We start from the raw sequence: 27,660 nt of genomic DNA, 5'->3' as shown, positions 1-27,660 counted from the left end.
AATGCAAAATGTCATCTAATGCCTTGTATGCCACATTATCCTACCCGTGGAAGTTGGCAGATCAGGGAGAGGCCATGTGTTGATCATTGGATGAACCTCACTATCCAGCTGTATCTCCCTGTACCTGGGTATACATAAACCTCTCTAGAGTTGACCAAAAAATTCCTATCTGGAGTTCTGGACTAAGAATGTGCAATGCATCCACATGATCTGCTGATGCAAGTCAACCCTACAAAGCAACTGGCAGTTTATTCCCAAGCTTCATTGGTCTTCCCCATGGCCCCATCTACACAATTACACATCTAGCTGATAGAAGCCATCACGGACAGTCAGACACCCACCGCTGACATGCTTTGCGCTAGATCCCGTTGTTGGATCCAAGGCAGGGGCGACGCCACCTTATAGCACCACCTCGCATTCAAAATCATTACTAAAAATAGCTATAAAAAATAGAAATTTATTGTATCTACAATGAATATAAACGCATCGGCACCTCTCCTTTTGATGTTGGCTTGGCCTTCCAAGATCAATCATCAGAATGCACCTGCCATTAAAACAGGCTTAGTTACCAAATACATTTTTAGACGCTTAACTACCTAATCACTATCTGTAAGATGAGGTCTGACCAAGATAGCAACGAGAAGAGAGCACATGCATGAGCTGATGATGCACATCATATATAAAAGGAGCAGGGGTGGAGGATCGAGATGCAGAGCAGGAGCAGCACACAGAAGCTATCAAGCTAGTTCAGGATCGAGATACACGTACGTCTGCGACCATGGCGAGAGGAATCAAGGTACTCGCTTCGCTCTGCGCCGTGCTCGCGCTTGTGCTTCTGCTGCTCGGGGGCACGACGGCTGCCACCGGCGATGGCGCGGGGTTTGACTATAGGAGAGCGCTCCACAGCAGCCTCCTCTACTTCGAGGCGCAGCGGTCGGGGCACCTCCCATACAACCAGCGCGTCAAGTGGCGCGGCCACTCGGGCCTCGCTGACGGGCTGCAGCAAGGGGTGGATCTGGTGGGTGGGTACTACGACGCCGGCGACAACGTCAAGTTCGGCCTGCCGATGGCGTTCACGGTCACCATGCTGTCGTGGAGCGCCATCGAGTTCGGGGCCGAGATCGCGGCCGCCGGCGAGTGGCGCCACGTGCTGGAGGCCATCAAGTGGGGCACCGACTACTTCGTCAAGGCGCACACCGCACCGGACGTGCTGTGGGCCGAGGTCGGCGACGGTGACACCGATCACTACTGCTGGCAGCGGCCCGAGGACATGACCACGTCGCGGCAGGCCTATAAGGTCGACCGCGACAACCCCGGCTCTGACCTCGTCGGCGAGACTGCCGCAGCCATGGCCGCCGCCTCTATCGTCTTCCGCCGGTCCAACCCGCACTACTCCCACCTCCTCCTCCACCACGCCGAGCAGGTTCGTCGCCTTACGACGCCATTGAATTGAACATCATCATGCATCACGGAATGAAAGAACACGTGATAACGTGCATGCACGTGTGTGTCCATGCAGCTGTTCGAGTTCGGGGACAAGTACAGGGGCAAGTACGACAGCAGCGTGGCCGAGGTGTCGAGGTACTACGCGTCAGTGAGCGGCTACGGCGACGAGATGCTGTGGGCGGCGCTGTGGCTGCACCGGGCGACGGGGAGGGCGGAGTACCTCGACTACGCGGTAGACATGGCCGACGAGTTCGGCGGCACCGGCTGGGCCATCACCGAGTTCAGCTGGGACGTCAAGTATGCCGGCCTCCAGATCCTCGCCACCAAGGTGATCACAGAGACATCATTACTTGCTACATCTCGGTCATCAGCTTAACGTGAAGACAATGATCGTATTTCAGTTAGTTAATGACGGACATGGCCGGCGCTCCCCGCAAAAAATAAAAATAAAAATGACGGACATGGCGCATTGGCTACTTCGAATGCGCGCATGCACGTAGGTAGCAGATACACTTGAACAAGATTCGTCAGTGCTCAAGAGAAATGGCAGACAAGCTAGGAATCTGCTAGTTATTTGCTAGCTAGACAATGCACGATATGTAGTAGTATTTCTCTTTATTTATCTATGCACGATCGACAAGAGTTTTTTTCATGAGAAAACAAAGATATGTTAAAATCTCACACGTTCTGCGTAATTGAACAAGTTTTAACGTGTCGTGTCATGCATGTATTTCAGCTGCTACGGGAAGGGAAGCACCGGCCGGAGCACCACCCGACGCTGGAGCAGTACAAGTCCAAGGCGGAGCACTATATCTGCGCGTGCCTCGGCAAGAACGGCGATGCCGGCAACGTGAACCGCACGGCTGGCGGCATGCTCTACGTCCGGGAGTGGAACAACATGCAGTACGTGACCAACGCCGCCTTCCTGCTCACTGTCTACTCCCGCTACCTCGCCCCCGGCTCCGGAGCAGCAGAGCCGCTGGTTCTGCAGTGCCCCGACGGGCCGGCGCGCGCCGACGAGCTCCTGGCACTGGCGCGGGCGCAGGCTGACTACATCCTCGGCGCGAACCCGGCCGGCGTGAGCTACCTGGTCGGGCACGGCCGGCGGTTCCCGCGGCGGGTGCACCACCGGGCCGCGTCCATCGTGTCGCACCGGGCCGACTGTCGTTTCGTCGGGTGCGTGCAGGGGTACGACCACTGGTTCCGCCGCGCCAAGGCGAACCCGAACGTGGTCGTCGGCGCCATCGTCGGCGGGCCGGACCACCGCGACCGATTCAGGGACCGGCGACACAACTACGTGCAGACGGAGGCGTGCACCTACAACACCGCGCCCATGGTTGGCGTCTTCGCGCATCTGCACAGCGAGGCGGTGACAGAGAGGAGATAGAAACTGGAAAAGGATTAGGGTTTTTAAGAGGTTTTTTGTTTGTTTGATTAATTGTTTGGAGTGTTAATTAATCTGTCTGTAGGCAGCTAGAGAAGTGTTTTAGAGATTAGATGTGCACGTTTTGGAACAGGGATAATGGCATGGCTGCATCGGTCGGCATCGTAATCTGCACGCAGAGCTTTTCTTTTTCATTTTTTTGCGAGGAACGGTAGAGTTTGTAATGTCTAATCTAGTATTGCAAATGCGTCGGAAAGAGAGATTTTTTTGTTTAAGAAGCATGATTTTCTATGCATTAGTCAAGTAGAGTTATGATTTATGCATGGGAGAATGGGTGCACGCTGGCATTCATTTAAGAAGGATGCAAACACCCGAGTTCCAACCCAACGATTACAATATCGTTTGGACCTTGAAAACAAGAAATTCATAGTTATCATAGAAACTACTCAAAATTTGGTGAAAATTCGTTCAAAATTCACTTAATCAAATTTAAAAATAGGAGAAAAAAATCGACCGATCGATATTCGGTAACTGGTCGAATTGCACCGGTAACCAAGCGAATTCATCGATTTATTGACCGATTTTTTCGCATTGACCGCATTTCTCTGTAACCCCGGTTTTCCCGATTTATTGAATGGTTTTCTCGAATTTCAGTAAATTTTAACAAAAAACCAAAAAATAGCTCAACCTTGTAAAATCAATAACTAATTTATCTAAGCTTCAAATCAAGTTAAACAAATTTTGTTGGTTTTCTTGTAACATGATATACATGATAAAAATATTTATACTCATAAAAAAGTTGAATATTTTTTGTGAGAAAATGTATTTGCTAAACCAGTTAAATGCATAGTTAACTCTTTGCTAATCCAAAAATCATGAACCCAATTTTGTTAGTCTTCTTATATGATCCTATGTCTTTTAAAAATACATGAACTCATTAAATAGTTATTGTAAAATGCATGATTGTGTAAATGAATTGTAACTAGATTAATTCATAACTAACATATCACACATTCAAAATTAGTGAAATCACTTTTATTACTTTACTTATACTATGCTTTATGTAGGAAAAATAATGGTAGATGTGATAAAATTAATTACAGTGATGTTTCTTAACATATTCACTTTATGCTGGTGAACGTTGTAAAAATTATGGAGAAAGTAATAAAACTCTAGATGAAGTGAAACCAATTTTAAAGATTCTCTACAGATACACCCTACACAAAAAAATTATGTGTTTGCATGTTAAATTTTTCTTTAACATGAGTTAATAAAAGAGCTGCACGCTTTAACTTTTTTTTCTTTTTTTCAAACTTCCTCCCTATAGAATATGATGCAAACGACATTATTTAAATTTTTTCAGAGAAGGTCTTAGAATTATCTCTAGTTTTTTAGGATTTTTTATTTTTTTATTTTTTTAATTCAAATTCGAAAACTATTTGTATTATGAAATCGGTGTAAACCAGTAAGCTCGGCAACCGCGATAATCGCTGGATAACCTAGATGGGTAGAACGCTCGAAGGCGTCCACTACGAACCAAATCAGCGTTTGGTTCTCTGGACTCTGCGTATAAAGTAAACCCAGGGGAAAAATACCCTAGAACCCGGGTGGGCTCTAGCCAACGTTGCCTCGTTCGGTGCTCGCATCAGATTGCTACTTACCATCCAACATTGGCAAATTTGATAGAGTTTGAATTCTGAATGCAAACTTTGGAACTTCTCGAAAAACAAGTGCCCCTTAGAAAACATCCTTAATACTGTAACGTTGAAGATCTGGGGACAAAATTAAACTAGGCAGTAACTCCCAGATCAAAGTAAGAGAGACTAAGGGAGGCAGCATACATATTTGTTGGCTGCTCTCACAAATCAAAGGTCAAGCCTAGCTATCTTCTTAAACAGACAACATATTACCATGAGTGCCCTTGATGGTGCAAATGATTGGGAGAGTAACATGGTGCATGTATGCATGTGAAGAGTTTTATTCACTTAATGTTGACCATCTACACATATTCTACCATCATATATATTCCACGCACATGCATGCCACTCGCTGATCCGCGCGCTCTGTACGTGATAGATCTGTACTACGAAGTGTCATGAGCATGTGCTCCATAAAATGTATACACCTTGTTGTATATACAAGCCTTCCACAAGCTATCATGGCAAGGCTCGGATATTATTTCTTATAGTTTTCGTCTTCGATGTGACTGACCTCCAAGATATAGTCCCTCATGAGCTTCGTATTGGCTTCATCAACCATCTGGAGGCCATGACAGCCAAAACATTATTAACAAGAGCAAACATCAGTTAAAAAAATCCAGCAACAGTAGAGAGTTAGGAGACTGAAGGGTAAGCCAACCTTGAAAGGTAACTTCTTCAGATTGTCCCACTCGAAATCGGTCTTGACATAAGCAGATCGGACCTGCAGTTGCATCAGTTGATCTTAGTCCAGTAAGTAGTGGTAGAGCCGGAAAATTTTGACAGCCAAGGCAAACTTTACCCGGAACAAATATCAAACGGCCCAAGTTCAATTTTGCCCGAGCCGGAGCTACCAAAGTCCAGTTGGACAACAGTCTATTCTCCTCTGCCTGTATGCATGCTAGTCGACTGAGAGAAGCTCCGTAAAAAAAATAGAGTATTGCTCATTCCAACACGACCCTTGCAAACGAGGGCAAGCAAAAGACCCCGTAAGACAGTGGAGAAAATACATATGCCTCGCTGCACTATGTTCGCTCGACTTGCTAAATGCTGCTGCATTCAGAACCCAAAACGGAAAAGATAAAGGGACCGCCATTTTACCAACATATGATTCAGTTACCATTTCCTTACTCCAACAAACCCAACTAAGCATTAATATAAAGCTCTTGCTTCATGCAGTCCAATTGAACAGATGGCATCAGCGGGGAAAAAAACAAAGAGAAGAAAAAATGCATAAAAGCAAGAAACAACTATTATAGAAAGCACTCCTGGTGACAACAGATTGACAAAAAAAAAGATCTGGTGGTGCAACGCCTGCCTGGATCGATCCTACAGCACTAATGTGAGTAGGAAATTTTTTTCAGAAATCTACATTTCTTTCTATGGTCGACGGTTTGTTACACCTATGGACGCCTTGTTCCAGTAATCCAGTCAAGCTTCATCAGTTATTACTGTGTTCTTCTGAAAACTCAGAATCAGCTTGCTCAAGGGCACCTGGAGCAAAGAAACGCGCTCCCTGGAAACAAAACAGAAGTTGTACCCTGATCAACCACCATTTGGTGGCGGCGGCGGTGGCCCTCGACTCGGCAAGCGGCGGTTGCCAGAGGTTGCTCCAGCAGATGAATTGGTGGATGCAACATCAAATGCAGATTTCCATTCATCACCAGAATGCCCACTGGCTCTCGGGCTACTCTCTGCAAGAGATGAATTGTCAACTATGTCTACTTACACATGGAATAACTTTAGCAAAATTCGCAGTAGTCACTGCGAAAGTGTGATGTTTGCTAGAATAGAACACACTCTGCGCACTAAATATATTCATGTTAAAATTTAGGAGGGGGCAACAAAATTCTTATCTCCCCTTCGCTTGGAAGTTGGAACTGGTCTGGATGCCGAACAGAAAACAAGGTCATTTAGACCGATTCTAAGCTTAGGGCCATCCAGATCGGTTCCAGGTCCAAGGGAAAATAAGACTTCTCATAATCCTTCGTTTTCCTAAATTTCAACTGACCACAGTTTTGTAGTGGTCCATCAGCAAATTGTCGATTTTAAGGTGTGCTCCAGCAAACACTTCTACGCTGTCATATGTCACACTTCTGGCTCTACAACAATTACTAAACTGAACTGTGTAGGTGACAAATAAAAAAATTCAAGAGGAGAATATGGTAATAGGCAACAGTTAAGTATTCATGGTCCGATTCATGGCCTAAGTTCAGTGCAAAACCATGATTAGTAAGGCAATAGTCGCGGAACATATATGGAATATGTAGCAGCAATATTTATTGATCAAGGACATTTCTCAGAGCAATTTTCATGCAGTTCGCAGGGAGCAGTACCCAAATGTACATTAATTCATAAAAGGAACCGGCTTACCTGATCCAACAGAATCATTTGACCAACTAGCGTTGGCTGAGCCACTATCTTGGATACTGAGCAAGCGAGTAACCTTGGAAAGGAGGGACGACTGTAACTTGAATTTCTCACGCCCGCCCTTCACGTTATGGTCCTCCTGGATTAACTCTTCAATCTTGGCTATGCTTTGCGTGCTAACCACAGATGAGAGTTGTGAGTTAGTTATTTTGCCAGGTAAGAATATATTCTCAAAAGTTAAGGCCACTAATTGACTAGAATCTCTGTAAACGTTGGCTAACAGGAATACAGGTCTCTGACAAACAGTTAATGTTGCAGTGAAACACTTGCGTTTATCATCCCAAAACTATCATAAATCAGATAAAAATTCATAATTAGGATTATATATTGCTTAGTCATGTTCTTGTGCTTTAGTAGCTCTAAGAAATCGACTGGTACTAGGCTATGAGCACATCTGCTAAGTGCTAACTGCACATTCTCATGGGAAATCTGGAACTGTGCAGCACAATAGTCTGGGTTTCAGGAGTTCAGGCAAAGCGAGTCTGCTGCACGACTCAACCCGTGGTGGACATGAATAATTGGCCCGGCTGCCACCACAAATTTCATGGAACGAATTCAAGTGGTTACGTATGTGTCTTGGAACATCTGGAAAGAAAGATGCAGAAGAGTGTTTGAGGGGGAAGCCCTATCCGTGCAACAGCTATCCCTTCTCATATAACAAGACGTCGACACGCTGAGGCAAGCGTGCAACGATCCGGAGGGCTAGTCATGTTGAATTATTCTTTCTTTTCTGTTATGTTGGATGAGCTACAATGCTCCAACCAGCAATGTAAATCGCCTGTAGGCCTGGCACCATAACCATGGGCATGGCCATGCATTGTAAATAACTTTGCTCTCTTCTATAATGAAATGGCAGAAAAGGCTGAAACAGTGAGGCCTGAATCAAGATCTTAACAAGTGAGGGCTAAAAGAACCTCATCAACTAGCACCTAAAAGGCTGAAACAGTGAGGCCTGAATCAAGATCTTAACAAACATAAGTTTTTATTTTTCTTGATAAATAGAACAATATATGTACTACTACATTGAGTTAAACTTTAATAAAATAAAAATAAACATCTTGCTTAAGGAAAGAGAATGCAGAAGTATATTTAACTATGTGATGCTTAAATGCCACAGAATCATCACACGAAGAGCTAGAAATATGTTTTTTTCCCTTAAAAGACTACTGAGCACCCAAGTACACAAAAATATTTGATAGAACCAACCTTATGGAAGTATACAGCTGATTAAGCATTTCTTCCTTTGCTTTCTCTACTTGACAAAGAACCACAGCCTGCTCAACTGGATTAGTAAGACAGTGCGGGATGTGAAAAAGGAGATCAGGAAAGCCTGAAAAAAGATTGAGGTCTTAACTTGGGGACATTTGCTGCAAGACTGCTGAGGACAGCTTCCACATATCCACGGACTTCTTGAGATATCCATCTAAGCTCTTCTTCAGGGTCCACAGGTTTCCTGAGCATTGTGCCCTGGAAGGATAGTATATGAAGCATGGAAAATCTGTTACAAGAATGAAGTACAAATGCCACATAATTAATCCCTCTATACTGTAGAGGAAGGGTTCTAAAATCCTGGTGAGAAGCTATTCTCAGGACGGAAAAAAACCTGGTAACAAGCTGAAGTAGTTAAAGAATAAGCAGCACCAATTCAATCATTATGATATTTTTGACAAAATAAACATGTAAGGTCTTGTGACTCACTAGAGAACCATCTGAATTGCCTTGCCTCATTGCTACACCACCTTCTGAAGTACCTGGTATCTTCGCAGAAGGCCCTTTTTTGTCAACAAAGCTCTTCATCTTGGTGACCCATTCAGTTTTGTCAGCCATACTTTCAGCCTTCAGTATAACAGCGTTGTGATCTGCCACGGTGATTAATGAATAATAAGTGAAGAGTACGAAAAGAAAAAACATGTTCTCGAATCGAGAACATATGTAAAAGTACCTTTTAAAACATTTTTATAAGCAATCTTGTGAGTAATCTTGAACATAAGACTAGGATCTTTTCCAATATCTGGTACATTTGCCCTTTTAGAATCTTTAGAACTTCTTGGAGGCTCTTCATCATCTAAAATCTCCTCAAGATTACAATCCTGCAGGTTGCAAATAAAAGAGTAATAAAAAGATAGACAACACAACCATAAGACCAAGAGATCAGAAGTTGATACGGTGGCATTAGGAGTAATAGGGTTCCAAAAACCAGTGAAACTAGCCCGTCAATCTTGCCAAGTCCACTGTTTGGTAACCCTGGTTTGTTTCAATGGGTTCACCCCCTCTTTTAAATTCAATTTATATACCAAGAGGCTTATAATTGCATCTATATATCCAAACTACAAATTTGCCAACAAAAAAAGGAAAAGAAATAAATTTCATTTCTAAGAATTTAAAAATAATTAAGCTGGTTGCTTTCTCGAGAACTGGAACTAGGCCTCTGCCAGTTTTCAGGCAGCTGCTCATTTGTTCACAATATCTTTCTTTCTGACTAATCTAACATCAACTAATCTGTTATGCGGTTCATGGTGAAGGAAATTGCTAGGTAAATGTTATAAGAGCTAAACAAATCGTAATATTCTTCTGCAGCCGGAAAGATATTGCATCACCATAAACCCGATTACCCAAATGACAATTTGAAGAATCACAACAAAAGAGCACTGAAAGATTTTACTACCTTCAAATTCATGACGCCCCGAAAATGTCTCTCCTCCTGTTTCTTGGTGTATCCAAGCTGGACATAAAACAATCGTACCACCATCAAAATTCAAAATGGTTGAAAGAATATCGGCATGAAAATTGAAGTTGTCTGAAGTGATGTAAGATAATAAGATGCTAAATGCATTACAGATACAACCAACCTTTCCACTTTTCTCATTCAGAACAAACCATCGCTTGCTCCAGTCATTTGCCTTTGCACTTTTTTTAAACAGAAAACCTTTGACAGAGAAAAAAAAACACAATCAACATGAAAATTGATCCACTGAAAACCATTAAAATAGAAAAAAGTTTTGCTTACAGGAAGCTTTTTTCATCTATTTATCTGTACAACTAAATAGATCCGTACCAGCAGTAATTTCTCCTGCAGGCCCTAAAACTTGTATATTTGATACTTGTTTCGACTGACCTTGTTGTGAATTTTTCTGTGGGCTTGTATCCTAACAATGAAATAAACATGATGTACTTCAATACAATACAGCAGAAACAATGAGGTAACAAATAACCATACAAAAAATAAAGATATCTATGTTAGGAATAGCAACATATATTCCCTAGAGGTCTTGGTATATATACATGTACAGGTTACAATATGCAAAGAACCCCTTATAATCTTGGGATATTACACAAAGCAATATATATGTCTAACAATCTATACACAAAAAAGTAAGAAAAAAACATAAAACCAGGCAGAATATAAAATGCAGAGTAGCATACTCTCTTTTGGCCTGCATCTTGACCCTTCCTTGTAGATCGATTCTTTAGCTCATCCTCATGACGTAGCCTTTCTATTCTGAAAGTAAAATTTGAAAAGCAAGTATGAAATAAAAACCAATACAGAACCACCCCATTTATTAAGAAGAAACAATGGGTGCAAACCAAGATGACAAGAAAGTTTGTTAGTGCAAAAGAAATTGGACAAGACCATGCGTCTATGGACAGTACATCAACACATGATTTCTCATAAAATATCAATATCAACAAAGACATACCTTCTATTATTATTACAACATTAAATTAGCATCCACAATTGATCTATGCATCCAAACTGGCAAAATAAATTTAGCGAATCCATTTCAGTGTTGACACATAGTTCAAAGGAATATAGGACAATGGGTTATGTTGGTTATATAGCAAGTTGAACAAAGTGCGAAATACGCAGACCACCTCCTCTTTTAATAGACCACATTGCACAGTACTAGTATAGGATACAGTTCTTGTGGTTAAGGTTGTGGATTGAAAGCCACATTATTCCGCTTGTAAACAAGGATACGCAGCTCCTCCTATTTGTCAATGTATCTGCTCGCCCACTTTGGACCATTGGCCCATATTGACAGTTGTACATGTATTATATAAAGTGGCCTCTTTGGTCTAGCTAAATATAGTGGTGAATTTTCCTAAAATGACCACTGTGTATTCTCGTTTCTTTAATAACCTATGCTGTTGACATATCTGACAGGTAGCTCACAAAGCAACTGTTTTTAAATTGATCGCCATTTGGTGTGATATAGAAATTTTGGTAATGTTCCACTTTCTTTGATTCTACTTCATTTTTGGAGCAGATGTTGGCCAAGACTTGAGCAACCAATTTGACTGCCCAAAGTTTGGTAATCCCGATGTTGGGTTTGGTTTTGATGTACTTACATATAGGCACAAACGAAATAGACCCAAATTTTATGTAAGTGTCTATGCATTGACCATCTAACTAATATTCATGGTATGGTATGAGGACAAATTAAGGGCACCAACGATGTTCAAGTGAATGTTATTCTTCATGAATTTACAATGGTATAAGTTGGTAAGTTGATGCAACATAAAACCAACTTTTGAGACTCATTCTGCGATACTACTCCAAATTCCAGAATTATGTCAATAGACATCTGAAACAGAGTAGAAAATAAACATTAAAACATGAATAGAGATGTTTAAGCTTGAAAGGGAATAGCTAATGCAAGCAACACCTGTAGATCACAAAGAAAACAAGAAGGAAAAACCAACAAGGTTGCTAAGAAGCAAGACCAACTAACCTCCTCTGCACTAAACGGATGAAATGCTGGGGAGGCACAAATGCACGCTCCATATCAACTAGTGCAATGACAAGCTTTCTTGCCTCATTCTTAAAACCATCTAAAGCAGCAGATGCAATTGCAATTACCTTGTGGAAACAAAAGAGATAAAAAAGGTTATTGACTAAAAGAAGAAATATTTGCGTTTTTAGAGCACTTAAAAAAGTAATTGCAATTACCTCACGCTTAAATGGAGGATATCTACCAAGTCCTGGAGTTGCATTTGCTGCAGCTGATACTATTTCTATCAATACACGGTGAACCTGATAACAATAATTCCAGCAAAAGTACTTAAGCAGAAACAATGTAGCAATAGTACAATTTTGTGACAGAAGTGGCTACAACTGCATTTGAACAGGGCCAGAAGGCAAGGAGTGTCATCAGATAATGAATAAATATTTAAATGAATCACATACATGGAAATATTGGCAATTTGAGTGGTAATGGCACGATTAAACTTATGAGTATGCTTGTGCAAACAGGAACAACAGGAGTTGGCATGAGCAGATTCATAGAAATAGAACGAATACCAACAGTACCGTTTCTGGCTTCAGGCCTTGGTATGGATTAATATGCATTACACAAGTATCTTTTGATATCAATAGAATTTATGTACACAAAACATACAACTCAAACTTTTCGAAACTCTGGTGCCAGATTACACATGTCGTACAATAGATTACTAAAATTGACACTTGATGGCCAAGGGACTTTTGTGAGGTACATGTACAAGAGATCCTGAAGAGCAATAAAAAGTGATTGAGCTAGGGAATTTATGAGGGCATACCGATAACTAGTACATAGTAGACTGCACAAGAGTTTTCTAATTCAGAATAAGGCTATAGCTATAGGAACTCAAATATATTACCTCATCCACAAGGAGTGTTGATGGCTCCTTTGCAAACTCTAGAAGCCCTTTTATAAGAGATCTTAAGCCTTTCTCCGGTGATATCAAGTATGGCTGATAACCATCAGCCTCTAGAACAATCTAACACAAGGAAAAAGAATGTTTTAACCAAAAATTGGGCGAGTTAAAGTAAGGTAGCTGTAATTTTCGTTCTAAATTACCCTTTTGACATTTTTCATATCAAAATGTCTGTCCAGAGGTAGTTGTTTGATTCTAGTTGGAAACTTTCCCTCAAAACTTGCGATAACTTTCCAACCCTCACCCTGCATATTAACAGTAGAATTTCATGTACGTATGATTAAATTCCAGCAGGTCCTGAAAGGTACAAATTTCAGAAGAGGACAAATATACACTTTCAAGGGTATACTGGTATGAATGGTATTGCAAATAAGATGGGTTTCAACTTTTTAGATAGACTAAACTTTAAATCAAACAACAATCACTGTAACATGGTCTGCAAAATTGAGTTCGGATATTGCACTCATTCAATGATCATTTAGACCCTTCTCATTCCTCATTCGTTCAAAAAAAGAAATGATGCAATATACAGCCTGTTACAAATTAAAAAGATCAGGCAGTACAGAACAAACTTCTGCAAAGTGTTTACTGTCTAGAACATTACTAAAAGGTGGCTAGCCAACACAAAGATGGTCCAAACAAGCTGGCTTATGGAGACAGCAATTGTGCACGACAGGTACGCTGGTGTTCAAAATTTTCAATATCCTTCAACTGTGACAAAAAATAAACATGAATAAACCTAACAGAAGAGAGGCAAAGAGGGTGTGTGTGAATTAGCATCACTAACCTCACCACCAGAAATATGTTGGAGAAACGTATCTTCAAATTCTCGGCAAAGAGCTAAAGCAATGGCCCGGGTTCCTTCGTAACCTTGGACCATCTGTTCTCCAAGCTTTGCTAATTCCTCTTTTACTATTTGAGACTTACCTTGAAGACTGCAGTTATATGAATGGGGAGATGATTGTAGATTCTAGCATGCAACTATAAAAGTTGACTGCATGGAGCAGGACGAGTTTATACCGATTCAGAAGATTTGGGAGCCTAACTTTTATCTGTGTCCTTATCTGCTTAGCGAGTGAATCAACCAAAGCTACTCGACCAAGCTTACTTTGGGGAGCTCCGCTGAGTATAGATATAAGGCTGTCACCTTCTGCTTGCCAAGAAGTTTCGGGTGAGGTTTCGGAACCTACTTCAGACTGAGCAGAGGCAATAGCTACAGAATGCCCGATCGTAGCTACCCACTGAATATCTGCAGAAGTTCTTGGACCTTGATTTGCAAGCAAGGCCTGCACAGCACCCAGGGCTTTCTGCTCTCGAGCAGCCTGATCAACTTTGCTTAAGACACCTATGGTTCTAGTACCTAGTAAACCAACACATAAAATTAATATATGCTTTCATCCAACATTACAGGTAAAGTTTGAATGAAATGTCAGAGAAAGTGTAATAATACAAGTCTGATTTTTGTGCAGCCTATCATACGCACCTTCTGAATCTAATTCTCTGGCAATCCTTAGAGCTCGAGAAGATGCCACATCAGGTGCTTGTAGAGCTGGAATGATAACTAGCAAAATTGCATCATTGCGTGCAGCAAAGTTGCCAATCTGGAGATGTGATTTCGAATTGCAAACCACATATGTAGAAAGAGAGCAGACATTTTGTTAGTTTAGCAATAGCATATCAATTAACTAAATCCACAAAGATGTATAATACAACAATATGTTTTGGAGTAAGAGTTGTATGGCAAATACAATTGTAGTCATAAGCACTATATATAGTTGCATAGCAGATCCAACTATATTTTCAAAGCTAGCTGCATAATTGCACAGGAAATTCTGCTAGTTGCGTAAACAGCTAAAAAAACAATCATAGAGAAGACATTTGTAATACTGACCGTTGATTCATCCATGCCCCATTGATCAATCCCCGGTAAATCAACTAATTTTAGTGGAGGGGCTGAAACAAAATTAAAAGTATTTACAAGAAGTGAATACACAATAAGATGGTTAGTGTAACCCTAAATATGAAGGGTTTTGATTTTTTTAAGACATGCACTCAGGTATATATTTCATCAAAACTTGGGCGATATTGTTGACAAAGCACCTGTTTTTTTAATTTAAAACCATCATGCTTTTGATATGTATTAGAAAAGCGAGGGCATGGCAAGGGTTGTGGTGGAGAAGGATGTAGGTACACACCTACAAAAGACTATGTTACCCTCATTCAAAGCCTGCACATTATTTGTTTTACAGGTTAACATGCAATTGCAGAGTTCTGTTCCTAAACAGATCTAAAAGGACATGTTATATGTGATTAATCCTTTAATTTTAACCAGTTCAAGAGCAGTCTACAATCAAAGTAGAGTGAGTAAAGAAAGCTTAAATTTTGCAATCAAGCCTATTCGGGACGTACAATTCACATAGGTCCAGTTGCATCTCTAACTATAAGTAGCAGAGAGCCAAAGTAATTTTCAACAGGTTTTCTCCGGTGTGTTTCCTTTTTGTCACCCTTGTACATAACATTCTTTCCTATCCATTGAATTAATCGTCCAAGCCACAGATTCAAAAAAAAAGAAAAAGAAAAGAAACTATTCTCAACAGCTACAGATTTCACTCAGCTGATCAACACTGGCCAAATATGCAAAAAAAAAAAAAAAAAGGAAAGAAAACCAACCTGTGCTCGTGCACAATTTCATATTGATCTCATCCGATCGCCCCTTACCAGAACTACCAGCCTTACTCAACCTGTCCTGCAACGAGTGTCTGAGTGAACCTGTATCATAATCATTAAGACGTGAATACTAAACATATGCATGCACCCAATTCTATATCCAGTTTCAAAGGCACAGAATTCTCTTGCCATGCAGAAAATATAGCTAAGAAAACTCACTCGCAGAAACCTGCTGCGACTTGCTGTCAATGTGCAGGACAATGGACTTGGTGCTGAGCGATGCATCCCGCTGCAGTTCTACGCAGATTGGGGCTCTTGTCGCACCATTCTCCCCAGTAGGCTGCACCCATAGACACCATTTGCACAAATCGTCAAGGCCGGTGACAAAAGCACCTAGACAACAAACACATTTATAAACCTAAAGTGCCAAATGGAACCCAAAATGCAGCTTGTTTTAAACAAAACAAAAAACCATGATGACCCTGTTACTCTGGTTCGCACAATTTGTTCGTTGGATTGATTTCTGAGCTACACTGTTGAAAGAAGGAAAGAGAAAGGCGCTAAGTGAAAGGGTAAAGCAACTACAAGTGGTGACCTGCAAAATTAAAGAAACAATAGCTGGATGGAACAATAACAGGAAGGCGCTACAAACCTGACAATGAAGTTGTTTGAAGTACCCTGAAGTTATTTGCAGATTTTGAAATAATTGGCTGTTATTTGAAGCTCTAGATTCTGATGGTCTCACCGTTCATGACCTGAAGCTAAGTTGATCCATGAAGAGCAACTAGTTTTTTTTTTTTTTTTTTTTTTTGCTTCATGTGATCTCTTTTACTTGTAAACACTGGTGAAATCGTTTCGTCGATCGAAAAGAAAAGGTTCTAAATGCAATGGTAAATCCTGAATCTCCACTATATTAGACGTAACAAGAAAAAAACCAATAGTCATTTGGGCATGAAACAAGAAAAAAAATTGAAAAAGCGCACGTTTACCAGAATCGGCCGATGCGTCGAACGAGATGTGAAATGCCACAGATAAAAATAAGTCCAAAAAAGGTGGTAAAATATGTACTCACGAGCACGGGATGGCCGATCAAGCCGTTGAGCACCGCCGATTTCCCCGCGCCCTGCACAAACACGCACGGAAACGCCATCACACCGCAATCGCCGGGCCGACCAGCGGCGAACAAAGCATGTATCAGGCACAGCGCTAGCCGCTAGGACTCGCGAGGGAGGGAGGGCGCGAGGGTTTGGGTATGGGGTACGCACCACGTTGCCGAGCGCGACGACGGTGAGGAACGAGGAGCCGCGGCGGTTCGGGCGGTCGGCGGAGGGGTCGTCATCGGCCAGCAGCGCGGCACCCTGCATCGTCGCGTCGGCGAGCTCCGAGAGCTCCTCGATCGCCTCCATCGGCGGGCGGCGGCGGCCGAGAGGGAGGTGGCGGATCAAGGGTCCCCGGCTGGCGACGGCGAGGCGGCCCGCGCGCGGAGGCGATTGGATCGAGGTGGTCTCGATCTCCCGTCGCGCCGTTAATCGAGGAGGCGGTTATCGTGGGGGCGTTTCAAATCGAGGAGACTGGGACCGACGGAGTTCTGTGCGTGCGCGCTCGGCTGCTTCGCTCTCCGCGGGGTGGTGATGAGCACCTCGCCCGATCGCCAGGGAAGTGGACACGTGTCGCGATGCTGGCTTTGCATGCCCGCACCCACGTCTCGGCCGTCCAATAGAACCCAACTGCCGAAACAGCGAAAGTCTTTCCGTTTCTAGTTCCGGAAATACGAAGGATTTAATTGTCGCTTCATAGACGTGGCTTGGACAATTTGAGATTCAAAACATTGCCACTTCGATGTCTATTACTTTGGGATACTTTTTTCTCCGATCCCACATGTCAAGAGTCAAGACCTTCTTCTTGCTAGTCCTATGTGATAATGATTTAATAATTAATGATTTAATAGAAACGTGGTAGGTATATCATGAAGAGAATTCATCATCGTATATGTGTCATTCATCTATATGATAGGTTTTATAACCTACATGAGGCAAATAAGGTATATGCTGATATATTAGATAATTTATCGTGTTCTACATGAAAACTAACTCCAGATTAGAAAGGAGACCTCCAGATATTCAAAAGTAATACAATCCGTGGATGTTACACTCATAGACTCCGAATACAATCTTGAGATCTATAGAAGATTCAAGCTACGATTAGATTCAGTCGATAATAAATTCAGGATTTAGAACATGAGAGAAACTCATCAATATCATTAGTATTAGATCTAGGCACATACTATTATATTTGTCTTCTTCTAAGATTAATCAATACAGAACAAGGTTTGTGACTATTATCTTAAGGGAAACTTGAACGTGTATAAAATAGCATGCCCTCCTCTTTGATACGCACAGTTGATAAACATTTATCTATATTTTAAATAAGTATTTGCATAATCAACTTTACCAATCGTTGACACCATATTTCGCCCTCCATCCTATGTATGGTCGATGCCTCGTCGGTGCCACTAGTTGTCCCTCCCTCGCACCCCCTTTGCCATTGCTATTGCCTACGTGATGTGCAGGGGCTTGGCACCAACGTTGGTGATGCCGCGATGCTCCACTCATTGGCCCACTTCCCGCGCCACCTCTTGTCGTCCCTCCCCTCGCCCGGCCTCCTAGACCCCTTCCTCCACCTTCACGCATCAGTCAGCATCACCCTTGCGGTGATGAAGCTGTCATAGGAGCTAGCAACGAATCTACATATGGAGGCCGCCACTTCTTTTGAAAGGAAGCTGACAAAATGTAGGGATCGATGACGTCATAAGGAGTGAATTATGACATATAAAACTAATCAGCTCTAAAAACTTCACAAGATAAACATATATTAATTTCTATCTAAATGTGTTATAGATTTATCTAGTGTGTATACTCTACATTAAAAAAGATTTACAACCTATAGTCAATCAGCAAACTACTCTAGAAAGATAAACAAGCTAAGATATATTATAAGTATGTAAATGTGAAAACGTAAAAACGGTAAAGAAAGCAAACTTAGCATAAGGGATTTTTATCCCGTAGTATCAATATTATAAATGACACCTCTAGTCCACGTTGAAGCAGCCACCTAGGCTATAGCTCCCGGACAGCATCTGGTCACAACCCTTGAGCTACCTAAGCCTCAAGTAGGTTGAGTCACTAAGCCACAAAGACAAGACCTCATCATAAGCCTCTCTTCCGATCACTTACCGTCGTATTCACTTCGGAATTTGAGCCACCAAGGCAAGGGTCTCCACGTCTCCATACAAGCGTCTTGCCGCCGCTTTACACCAAGTTGGAGGATCAACAAGTATGAACCATCAAGGCTCACGCTGCCGACGAGTCACCAAGACTCCAAGGTGCCGACGCACTACTTGGTACAATGTAGGATCACTCTTTGATCCTCTCTCTAGACAGTAACACCTAGCAACAACTCTCTTTATTCCTAATAGCATTAATCACTCCCTTAATCTTATACTTAATTGCCTTGAATGATCACTTTTTGCAATTTGATGGCTTGGATGTCTTATCAAGTGTCTATGAGCTTCCCTGAATTCCAGCACACTCAATTAGCTGAGTGAGGGGGTATTTATAGCCTCAAACCCAAGAACTAGCCATTGCCCAAACGATTAAAAAATATTGTGAACACCGAATGATCTGGCGTCAACAGCAGTACAAGCACCGGACCATCCGGCATGTACAACAGTAAAAACTAGCTATTAGAACTTCACTCAAACTCATTATGAACATCGGATATTCCGACGTTATCATGAACTCCATCGCCGGACTATCCAGCATGTAGACTTGAGCCAACCGAGCAATTTCTTACTGAACATTATCCGACGTGTAGATCTTTTGATCGCCGGACCATCCGGCATGTACAACCACACAAAAACTTATCATTGCAACATCTTCTGAAAAATACTCTGGTGTGGACAACTATTCATTCGCCAGACCATCTGGTGTGTATAACTTTTAAACCATCTTCTGAAAATACTCCGGTATGTATTAGCCTCTGAGCATCAGATCATCCAGCGTATACAAAACTTTCTTCTAGAGATATGCACAAGTTCTATAAAATGATTCGGTGTGCATATTACTCCAACACCAGGCCATCTGGGAAGGCTTTCGATTTTCTCTTCTGAGTCAAAATACTCCGATGTGAATTCTTACTAATCACCAGACCATCCGGTATTAACAATTTTTCCTGAACTTGTCCGATTAAAACTTTCTTGAGTTCTGCTTCGGTGGCTTCTACATGTATTGCATCTATGAGGTCTACTAAAGCATACACTTGATAATTATGTTAATCCCATTGACTATGTTATCATTAATCACTAAAATCATTTACATGTCTTAATAAGGCCATATTTGCTACACATGAGCTCTGCCTTTCATTCGGATAGGATAGAGTTTTAGGAGGTTACATCCCTATTTAGCTCCTCCCTTCGCTAGATAAGTATTGAACATTGTTACAAAGCTTTATACTGATAAAAAGGAAAAGAACAACTAATTGAGGACTGACTCTGTGCCTTTCTAGTCTTCCAACCAACAAGAAGCCTTCCCAAAACTGTATTGTTGTTGGTACCTAGATCCATGCTTCTTTTTCATCTTTCCTGATAGCCGGGAGCTCGCTTGCAAGGCCCTCGACCCACTCCATCAGGGGCGGACCCACCTAGAAGTTAGGGGGTGCAATGAACACTGAGTAGTTTTCGTTTCTAAAGATACATTATGTACATCAGACCTATATGACACCCCTTATCTGAACAAATAGAACACCCAGACGAGTAGTCACATGTATAGGACACTCAATCATTTTGGTTCTAGATCCACCACTGCACTCCATGCTATTAGGATGGCAGCTACTCGAGGTGGCAGGCGCTATCCTAGGTTAGAACTGTGGAACTATTACATAAATACAAGTTTGTATGACTAATTAATAAAAACTCAATGTTAGAAGTTGTACAAAAATTCGATAAAAATATAATAGTATAGAGCATACTATCATCTACCATCTTATAAATTTTGAGAGGTCAAACAACTTGTATAAGAAGAAATAAAAAAGAGAAATTTTATCTATAAATAGTATCTCTGTATGAATCACTGAATTCTCTTTTTTTTTTCTCAATTTCATGAGATGATTGTTGATAGCATTCTCTACATTATTATATTTTTGTCAAAATAATTTACAACTCATATAATTTGTATAACCGTTATACAGTAGAAATTTTCGAGTGAGGAAGGAAAAAAAAAAGAGAAGAGGGCACTGATAGGTGGGACAAGGTCATATCGGTCCAAAGTGACAATGATCAATGTGGCAACAATTTGGACGGCAATTTGTAGTGTACCAGATTTTTTTTAATTGTCGAAGCCACTCCTTTGAGAGTTTGAGTGCCAAATCGTCAAATTTCCCTCTAGTTCCCCTTGTTGTACGGATCGGGATCAGGTCACCCTAGCCGTTGCGGATCCATCGAATGGCTTGGGAGAGTGCAAACTGCTGCATGTTACCAACGCTATCGGTGTCTATGATCCGGATGCAGCTTCTTCTACGTACGGGAGCTTTGAGCAAAGCCTTCCGATGATGTTTCGTGGGGGCATTGTAAAACCACTTGTACGTGCAGCATATGTGCCGCTGTCTTAGCCATTCAAATTGCATCGAGACTGGTCCAATGAAATGGGGACTGTACCGTGTTTGCCGCCGTGCATCGATACCTGGGATGCATGCATGCATGCACCACTGAAACTCAGGATGGAATTTTGGTTTCAGCTCTTTGGGTTACGTCGTGTCCCCACTGAACGGCACACGGAATGAAAGCAACAGAGGTAAATATATAGTTGATTACTTGTTCCGATCCTTCAATATTATCCAGTTCCAATGATTCACATGCATGAACTGTGCAAATAATCACTTTATTACAGGAACAATGTTAGATGTTTATGGCTAGATGCTTAAGGAAAGAGAGTAGTAAATATCTATATAAAAATTGAAATTTCTAAATACAAACAAAGACTATAAATACTTAAACATTGTTAACTATTTTGTTAGCACTGGTATAAACAACTATGTTTAAATAAGCACTTGCCCTTACATGATATAGTTAAGAAAAAAACCTGATTTTTTCATAAGCACGTTCTCTAAACCAAGTACAATTACTGCATGAACAAACCACCACCTACATGCTCCGTTCACAGCCTGTTGTCAACGCTTCAATTACCAGCGAAACCACTGCTGCACACGGCGTGGTCTATTTACACTTGCGCAGTTACGCCCTGACCAACGCCTGCCTACTCCGATTGATCACTGTCTTCCCTGAACGCCATGGCGATCAGCAGCGCGACGGCCGCGTGTACGCGGGCGGCGAGGACGGGCAGTTCTCGTTCATGCTCGCGTACGGCTCGATCGTGTTGTACTCCGGCAGATCCATCTTGTACCCCCCGAGGATCTGGCAGAAGGGGAGCCTGTCCGCCGCGGCGTTGCACCAGCTTGGCAGCCTCGTCTGGTTGTCCTCGAAGATCTTCAGCATGTAGGCGTCCCGAATCTATGGAAGATACAAGGGATTTTGTCAGTCACGGCAGGTAACTCGGATGGATCCCAAAAGGTGCAGCAGAACGCGTCGAAATGGCTTACAGTGAATTCTGTGACCTGAATTGACTCCGTGAAGGGAGCGAATACTCCAGCCGCCTTGTACATCGAAAGGATGAAGGCGACGCACGTCGTCGATTTGCCATCGCTGTATTCCCAGTCATCTTGCTCAGGTATGGTGAGCAACTGGTTGAAAGACATGCCGCGTTTCTCAGTCTCGGTTATGATCCCATGAAGGTCTAATTTCTACATAGAAGCAAAGATTTTCTCAGTTAACTGAACATTAGTCAATATCAATACTTGCATTACAGTAGGCATAACAGATAATAAAAGAAAAATCAAACTAAACTACTAGCTCCCAAATTTAAACAAAAGACCATCTTGCTTCAGGCAATACAGTCAACTGGTCAGGACAGGCCCCTGTTTCATGCCAGAGTAACCATGGTCAGCTCTGATCCAAACGACAATAAGCAACTACCAATCCCATTTATAGGTTAGCTTCAAAAGAAGAATGTATTAGAGTATATGGTAGAGGATCCGACTGTTATGGTAGGGTAGAATTAATTTTTATCTTATCTCTAGAATTGCTTGGCACCTAAACCACAATGTATTATATATAAACAACCTACGAGACTCAATACAAATAATTCATAATTATCGTAGTATATTTATATTTCTACATGGTATCAGAGCCGGTGCCGCTCATGAGCCACCACCTCCACAGCTTCCACCGTGCCGCCCCTGGGAGCTAATGTGATCTCCATGATCTCTCCTGAGGATAGTGCCACCCGTAGTTTAGTGTTCGTGTCGCCGATCTAAATATTTGCTACTGCCAATTAAAGTTTTTCCTGATTATCTTCAGATTAGATTTTCTCTATTTTTTCGATCATAGATCAGTTTGTGTCGCCCTATCGATCCATTGATGTTCCTCGCCTCCGAACTTCACCGCATCGGCTTCGATCTCTCCGGCACCTCCTCTCCTCCAATGGCATTGCGGTTGGACGCGACGCGCTCGTCGTCCTCGTCACCACACCAACTATCGCTTCGAGTTAGCGCCTTCCTCCAACACCTCCAGGCTGCATCCGCCACCCCATCGAGGCCACCGCCACCACCAGTCGAGGTCCTCGAATGGATCAACCTAACTTTACGCACGTGTGTGCTCGTGTTGGTGCTTTAGGCCTGCATCATCCTCTATGGTTAAGACCGCAATCACCTCGCTCTCGGTTACCTCAGCAACAAAAGAGCTATCATCATCTTAAGCAAATCGTCGGCTTCCACTCCAGTCTGAGCGTCCGCGTTGCTGATGCTACGACTGCGGGGGGATGTTAGAGTATATAGTAAAGAATCGGACTATTATGATATGATAGAATTAGTTTCCATCTTATTTTTAGGATTGCTTGGGATACAAGCCACCATATACTCTATATAAACAGCTCACGAGGCTCAATAAAAATCATCCGTAATTATCGCAGTATATTTATATTTTCATAGAATGTATACCAAGATCTACTACCAAAACAGAACATAGAACTTGATTCAGCATAATTAACTACATATTAGAAACAAACGGCAGAATCTTCAGTCCCCATCAGCTCGAATCAGTAGTAAGTGTGGCACGTTACAATTATATACCTCAGTCCCAAGTCGTTTATTCAGAGCTTCGTTCCACATGTTAGAAGCATAATGTGGTTGCAATCTGGTCCACATTGACATAATAGCCATTACCTGGGAATAGAATTGACGAACTGAACAGTGCAGCATGACAATAATATAAATAAGGAAATATAATATCCCGAGCAAAGATATGCATAAGACCAAAAAGGTAAATATATTAAAAACAATATTGATACATTTTACTAAGGGTTACAATGGGAAATTTCAGACTATCTTAGTATCTTGTACCTTACGGCCTCACCAGGTTTTATCACCCCAAACTTATTCAGAAACTCATGTACTAAACTTATCTCCATTCATTCTCATATTATGCATAATTAAGTGATGCCAAGAGAAAATTCACCTGGCTTTGTCTAGGAAGTTTTTCACTGTCATTAAATGTCTTGTGAGTTTCATGTAAATTTAGAATGCTTAACACCAGCTTCAATAATAAAGCATGTTGGGCATGTCACTATGATATGTATGCATGTCACTCAGAAACATGACAATGCAAAAGACCGACATGGATGACGATACGGATACCACAGCAGAAAGCTCCAAGCTGCAAGAGGCAATTTGCAAAGAAACTGAAACAGTTACTGAGTTTTACCAAAGACAAAGAGCAATACCAGGTTAGCATCAAGAGGAGGTGGATAATTGTCTGACATCGTATCAATCCAACTAAATATCATATTATGATAGCCATAGGGTTTTCCGTACATGCTTCGGGCAAAATCCCATGCAGCGCTTTCGTTGAATCTGGCCCGTACATCAGGGTGCAACGGCAAAAATGCTATCTGAGGATTTGAATCTTCTTTAAGTGCCATTCCCCACCATTCATCCCACGGAACCATACTAATGATTTCATCACCCTGTCATTATTGCCATATGTTGTTGAAAACGCAATTATTTGTATGATAAAGTGCGTGCAAATTGTAAGCGCAAGAAAATCATGTACTACTAAGTTCTGCCAACTCACGAGTATAATTTCAATTTCACGTCATACATAAAAGTTATCTGGAACTCCATTCTCTACTATAACTATTTACAGTGAGCCCAAGATTAATTCAAGCTTAATTCATATCCAAATTCTACATCAAAAGTTATATCTACCATCAATCTTGTTTTGGTTAAGCAAGATCTAATCTACTTCAAAGATTGTGCATAATGCGCACTTTATCCAGTCAAATCAGTGCTAGAGAAATCGAATTCAAGGGACTGGATTGATCTGTATCCATTAGCAGTTTATGAGAAAATTAAATATCCTAAAACAAAAAAGGAAGGTTGAAAATGTTGTTGGTTATAAATATCATGTCACCAGATGGAGAAAGCAGGAAACATCACCAAAGATTTGCTTCCTGAAATAGGAAAAGGTCAACTATTTTTTTACATTTATTTTTTAGATTATATTTTAAGGATGTAGGTCAAAGTCCTATGTTACCACTGAACTAAGAACTTCACAGAAATACCTTTTTATTTTCATAGCCTGATTCTGCAACCCAAAGGGTGCCATTCTCATCTTTCAAGCAGACAGCAGTGTGCCCAGCAAATGCGCCGGTCACCCATTTCTCTAATGTCTGAAATCCACCCCATCGTCCCCGGATCTTTGAAAGGGCTAAAAAGTCACCAGAATGTACGTCTTCTTTTCTTATATTTGCAGACCATGGTTGAGAACGTTTCTCAAATGAAGTTCCCATATGCTTCTGTAGAAATGCCAAGTTGGCATCCTGACCCCAACCAGTGTTTGAAAACAGAGGTATGACATCAACCAAGGATAACAACGTTCCCAACATTCCAGACGGCATGAGGAAAATGGCAACGCCATGCTGCTTTACCTGGTGCAGATAATAGAAATATCAAGTGACAATGCTAAAAGAAAAACAGGTGTCAACCTTCAGAAGAGACGTACATATTCAATTTCTGCCGCTTCTTCCCACGCCTTAATCTCAAAGGTGTGATTTCCGTTTGCTCTCATATAGTAATCCCATCCTATCCTGTATGGAGTTGCAAATACATACACATCCATGCATGTCCAGCTCTGAGGCGAAGCCGTCTATATTGCCCCACAGAAACATTTGGTAACATAAAAACTCATCATAAAGCACGATGATTAAGTACAAAGAATGCCTTTTTTTTACTTGTAATACTACTGACAAATGGCCTTCGAAAATATGTCAAAAGTGCCGATGTCCAAAGAAAAACGAAAATCAAACTTAGGACCATGCCTCCACATTTGTGCACCACAGGACAGAATGATAGGGATATGCACACTGACAATTTGGCATTGTTATTGTTTGCCACCAGCCGGGTACCAATAATGAGCAATAATCGGTGGGCATTCTATTCGTGTTCCAAACATGAGTGTTGTTTTGTCTTGTTGTATTTAATTTAGTTTTCCAAACTTTCTTTTGTCTCGCTTCAGTCCCAGTCAAGAGGCACTTGGATCACAGAATTAGATAGGCAATGTAGTGGAATCTAAGGAAGCAAATCACTACAGTCTCGAGCTCTAGTGTCAGTAGTTACTAGTAAGAAGCTCACGGGTTCAGGGCAATGTGAGGGGCACCTTGAGGCGGAGGACGGCGCCGCCGAGGCTAGAGCTGGTGTTGTTGAGGCCGCCGCCAGTTCCGTTGCGGCCGGCGGCGCCGCCGGGGGTGAGCCTGAGGACGGCCTCGTTCTCGTCGAAGCACGCGCCGCGCCAGGATGCCGCGGGCCCGCCGGGCGCGACGGCGGCGACGAAGGACGGGAGCAGGTCGACGGCGCTGTGGGCGGTGGCGCCCATGAGCTGCCACGCGAGCTGCCGCGGCAGCAGCGGGAGCAGGTCTCTCGCCCGGAACGGCGCCGGCGCGGCCTCGCCCTGTGGCGGGAACAGGGCCAGGGCGTGGAGCAGCGCGAGGAAGAGGAGGATTGGCGCGGCGAGGCCGCGCCGCGGCGCCATCGGCAGAGGGCCGAGCTGCCCGCGTGAGTTTGCTGCGCGCCCGTGACCGTGAGCTTCAGTTTTGTGTGGCCTGTTTGCTTGCTTGCTCGCCCGCCTCGTTGGCTTTGTTTTTTGGCTCGTGAGATCGGGCGCCGCGCGAGTTCGCGTTTTTCTAAGAGCCGCCCCACCGCCGCCGCCCGCCAGCGACCCAGCGTGCGTGCTGCTGCGTTGGATTGGATTGCGCAGGCGCGCGGGGCGAGCAGGTCCGGCCAAACTGACGCCGGGTACGGGCGTCTGGACGAGCCGACGGACAGGGAAATTATAAGAGATTTTTATTGAAAGATCTCTACAAGACAATAGAATTTCTTTATAAACCGAATCTAATTTCTTTCCGACCAACAGTAGCCTGAGCTCTATTTCAAGCAGCGGCCGTGGCCGAGCTGGAAAGAATCCGGAGACCCGTGCTCTGCTGCGCCTGCACAGTGGACCTCGCGACCACGAGACTGCGACACCTTTGCGTTTGTAACGTAACGGTTGGCGGGAAACTATCACGGTAAAGCAAGCCTAGAGCACAAGAATTGTCTTTGATCGCATTGAGAAACTATCACGGTATTCAGAAACTATCACGGTTTCGTATGAAAACCGAACGAGACCGTGTAAATTTCGTGTTTTTTTTCAAATAAGCATTTAGATCTTGGTTGAGTAGAACAATTAATCTCAGCACCTATTCGGTACGTGTATTTGTCATGTGCCTTTTGTCTTTGGTTTACGCTCTCATAGTTGGCGCTTCTAATATAGTATGGATTTTGCCGTGAAGAAACGCCTTGTTGCATTGTTTGTTGCACGCATCCACTCGATCTGAAAGGGAAGCCTGGATGATTTGGTGGCGCTCTTCGGTTCGAGCGTAATGGGTGTGTTCCAAATGAACTACTGTATTAATCATGCCTCAAACTCTTCACCATTCTTACGGGCCTAGGACGTGCCACGACACTTTCGCGGAGTGGTGGCGCGGTGAGCGGAGTTCACAAGCCACTAAGGAAAGATCTCAACTCAGTGATTATTCTCGTCGCTTGGACGAGCATGCTAGGTGTGTTCCAATGTGTGTTGTAGTATTATACTTTATCAAAACTTTATTTGTACTTAATGTAATGACATGTGGTTTTCAA

At 42.5% G+C, this 27,660-nt stretch overlaps 3 protein-coding genes across 3 annotated transcripts; 1 reads left to right on the top strand and 2 right to left on the bottom strand.

Annotated features, from left to right (window-relative positions):
* Positions 1–778: 778 nt before the first annotated feature.
* On the top strand, positions 779–2,833 carry LOC133895123 (endoglucanase 21-like). Its single transcript, XM_062335311.1, has 3 exons — positions 779–1,423; positions 1,520–1,774; positions 2,183–2,833. The coding sequence occupies exons 1-3, from the start codon at positions 779–781 to the stop codon at positions 2,831–2,833; spliced, it is 1,551 nt and encodes a 516-aa protein (XP_062191295.1).
* Positions 2,834–5,820: 2,987 nt separating this feature from the next.
* On the bottom strand, positions 5,821–16,823 carry LOC133895695 (dynamin-2A-like). The gene is made up of 22 exons (XM_062336174.1): positions 16,587–16,823; positions 16,394–16,444; positions 15,541–15,661; positions 15,325–15,423; positions 14,546–14,607; positions 14,138–14,255; positions 13,675–14,014; positions 13,442–13,589; positions 12,798–12,899; positions 12,598–12,717; positions 11,909–11,992; positions 11,691–11,818; positions 10,381–10,456; positions 10,013–10,103; positions 9,807–9,883; positions 9,623–9,679; positions 8,900–9,047; positions 8,656–8,816; positions 8,313–8,424; positions 8,164–8,233; positions 6,901–7,073; positions 5,821–6,221 (listed from the first exon to the last, which is right to left on the bottom strand). The coding sequence occupies exons 1-22, from the start codon at positions 16,725–16,727 to the stop codon at positions 6,073–6,075; spliced, it is 2,628 nt and encodes an 875-aa protein (XP_062192158.1). The 5' UTR covers positions 16,728–16,823; the 3' UTR covers positions 5,821–6,072.
* A 4,577-nt stretch (positions 16,824–21,400) lies between these two features.
* On the bottom strand, positions 21,401–26,729 carry LOC133895696 (uncharacterized). Its single transcript, XM_062336175.1, has 7 exons — positions 26,144–26,729; positions 25,490–25,633; positions 25,050–25,415; positions 24,210–24,452; positions 23,560–23,652; positions 21,973–22,173; positions 21,401–21,883 (listed from the first exon to the last, which is right to left on the bottom strand). The coding sequence occupies exons 1-7, from the start codon at positions 26,513–26,515 to the stop codon at positions 21,671–21,673; spliced, it is 1,632 nt and encodes a 543-aa protein (XP_062192159.1). The 5' UTR covers positions 26,516–26,729; the 3' UTR covers positions 21,401–21,670.
* Positions 26,730–27,660: the final 931 nt, after the last annotated feature.

The sequence above is a fragment of the Phragmites australis genome, chromosome 16 (assembly GCF_958298935.1).
Source record: "Phragmites australis chromosome 16, lpPhrAust1.1, whole genome shotgun sequence".
Taxonomy (NCBI): Eukaryota; Viridiplantae; Streptophyta; class Magnoliopsida; order Poales; family Poaceae; genus Phragmites; species Phragmites australis.
Note: the sequence above shows the minus strand (reverse complement) of the source record. Positions and strands in the feature narration are given on the sequence as shown.

What these genes read in the sequence shown, in the direction of transcription:
- LOC133895123 (XM_062335311.1), top strand. Translation starts at nt 779, where the DNA reads ATGGCGAGAGGAATCAAGGTACTCGCTTCGCTCTGCGCCGTGCTCGCG. An exon ending in TCCTCCACCACGCCGAGCAG is followed by an intron (nt 1,424 to 1,519) that starts GTTCGTCGCCTT and finishes GTGTCCATGCAG; the next exon opens with CTGTTCGAGTTCGGGGACAA. An exon ending in TCCAGATCCTCGCCACCAAG is followed by an intron (nt 1,775 to 2,182) that starts GTGATCACAGAG and finishes CATGTATTTCAG; the next exon opens with CTGCTACGGGAAGGGAAGCA.
- LOC133895695 (XM_062336174.1), bottom strand. Translation starts at nt 16,727, where the DNA reads ATGGAGGCGATCGAGGAGCTCTCGGAGCTCGCCGACGCGACGATGCAG. An exon ending in CAGAGAATTAGATTCAGAAG is followed by an intron (nt 14,015 to 14,137) that starts GTGCGTATGATA and finishes TTGGTTTACTAG; the next exon opens with GTACTAGAACCATAGGTGTC. An exon ending in GCAATTCAGATGGTTCTCTA is followed by an intron (nt 8,425 to 8,655) that starts GTGAGTCACAAG and finishes CTATCCTTCCAG; the next exon opens with GGCACAATGCTCAGGAAACC.
- LOC133895696 (XM_062336175.1), bottom strand. Translation starts at nt 26,515, where the DNA reads ATGGCGCCGCGGCGCGGCCTCGCCGCGCCAATCCTCCTCTTCCTCGCG. An exon ending in GCGCCGTCCTCCGCCTCAAG is followed by an intron (nt 25,634 to 26,143) that starts GTGCCCCTCACA and finishes GGGGCAATATAG; the next exon opens with ACGGCTTCGCCTCAGAGCTG. An exon ending in AAGCGGCAGAAATTGAATAT is followed by an intron (nt 25,416 to 25,489) that starts GTACGTCTCTTC and finishes TATCTGCACCAG; the next exon opens with GTAAAGCAGCATGGCGTTGC.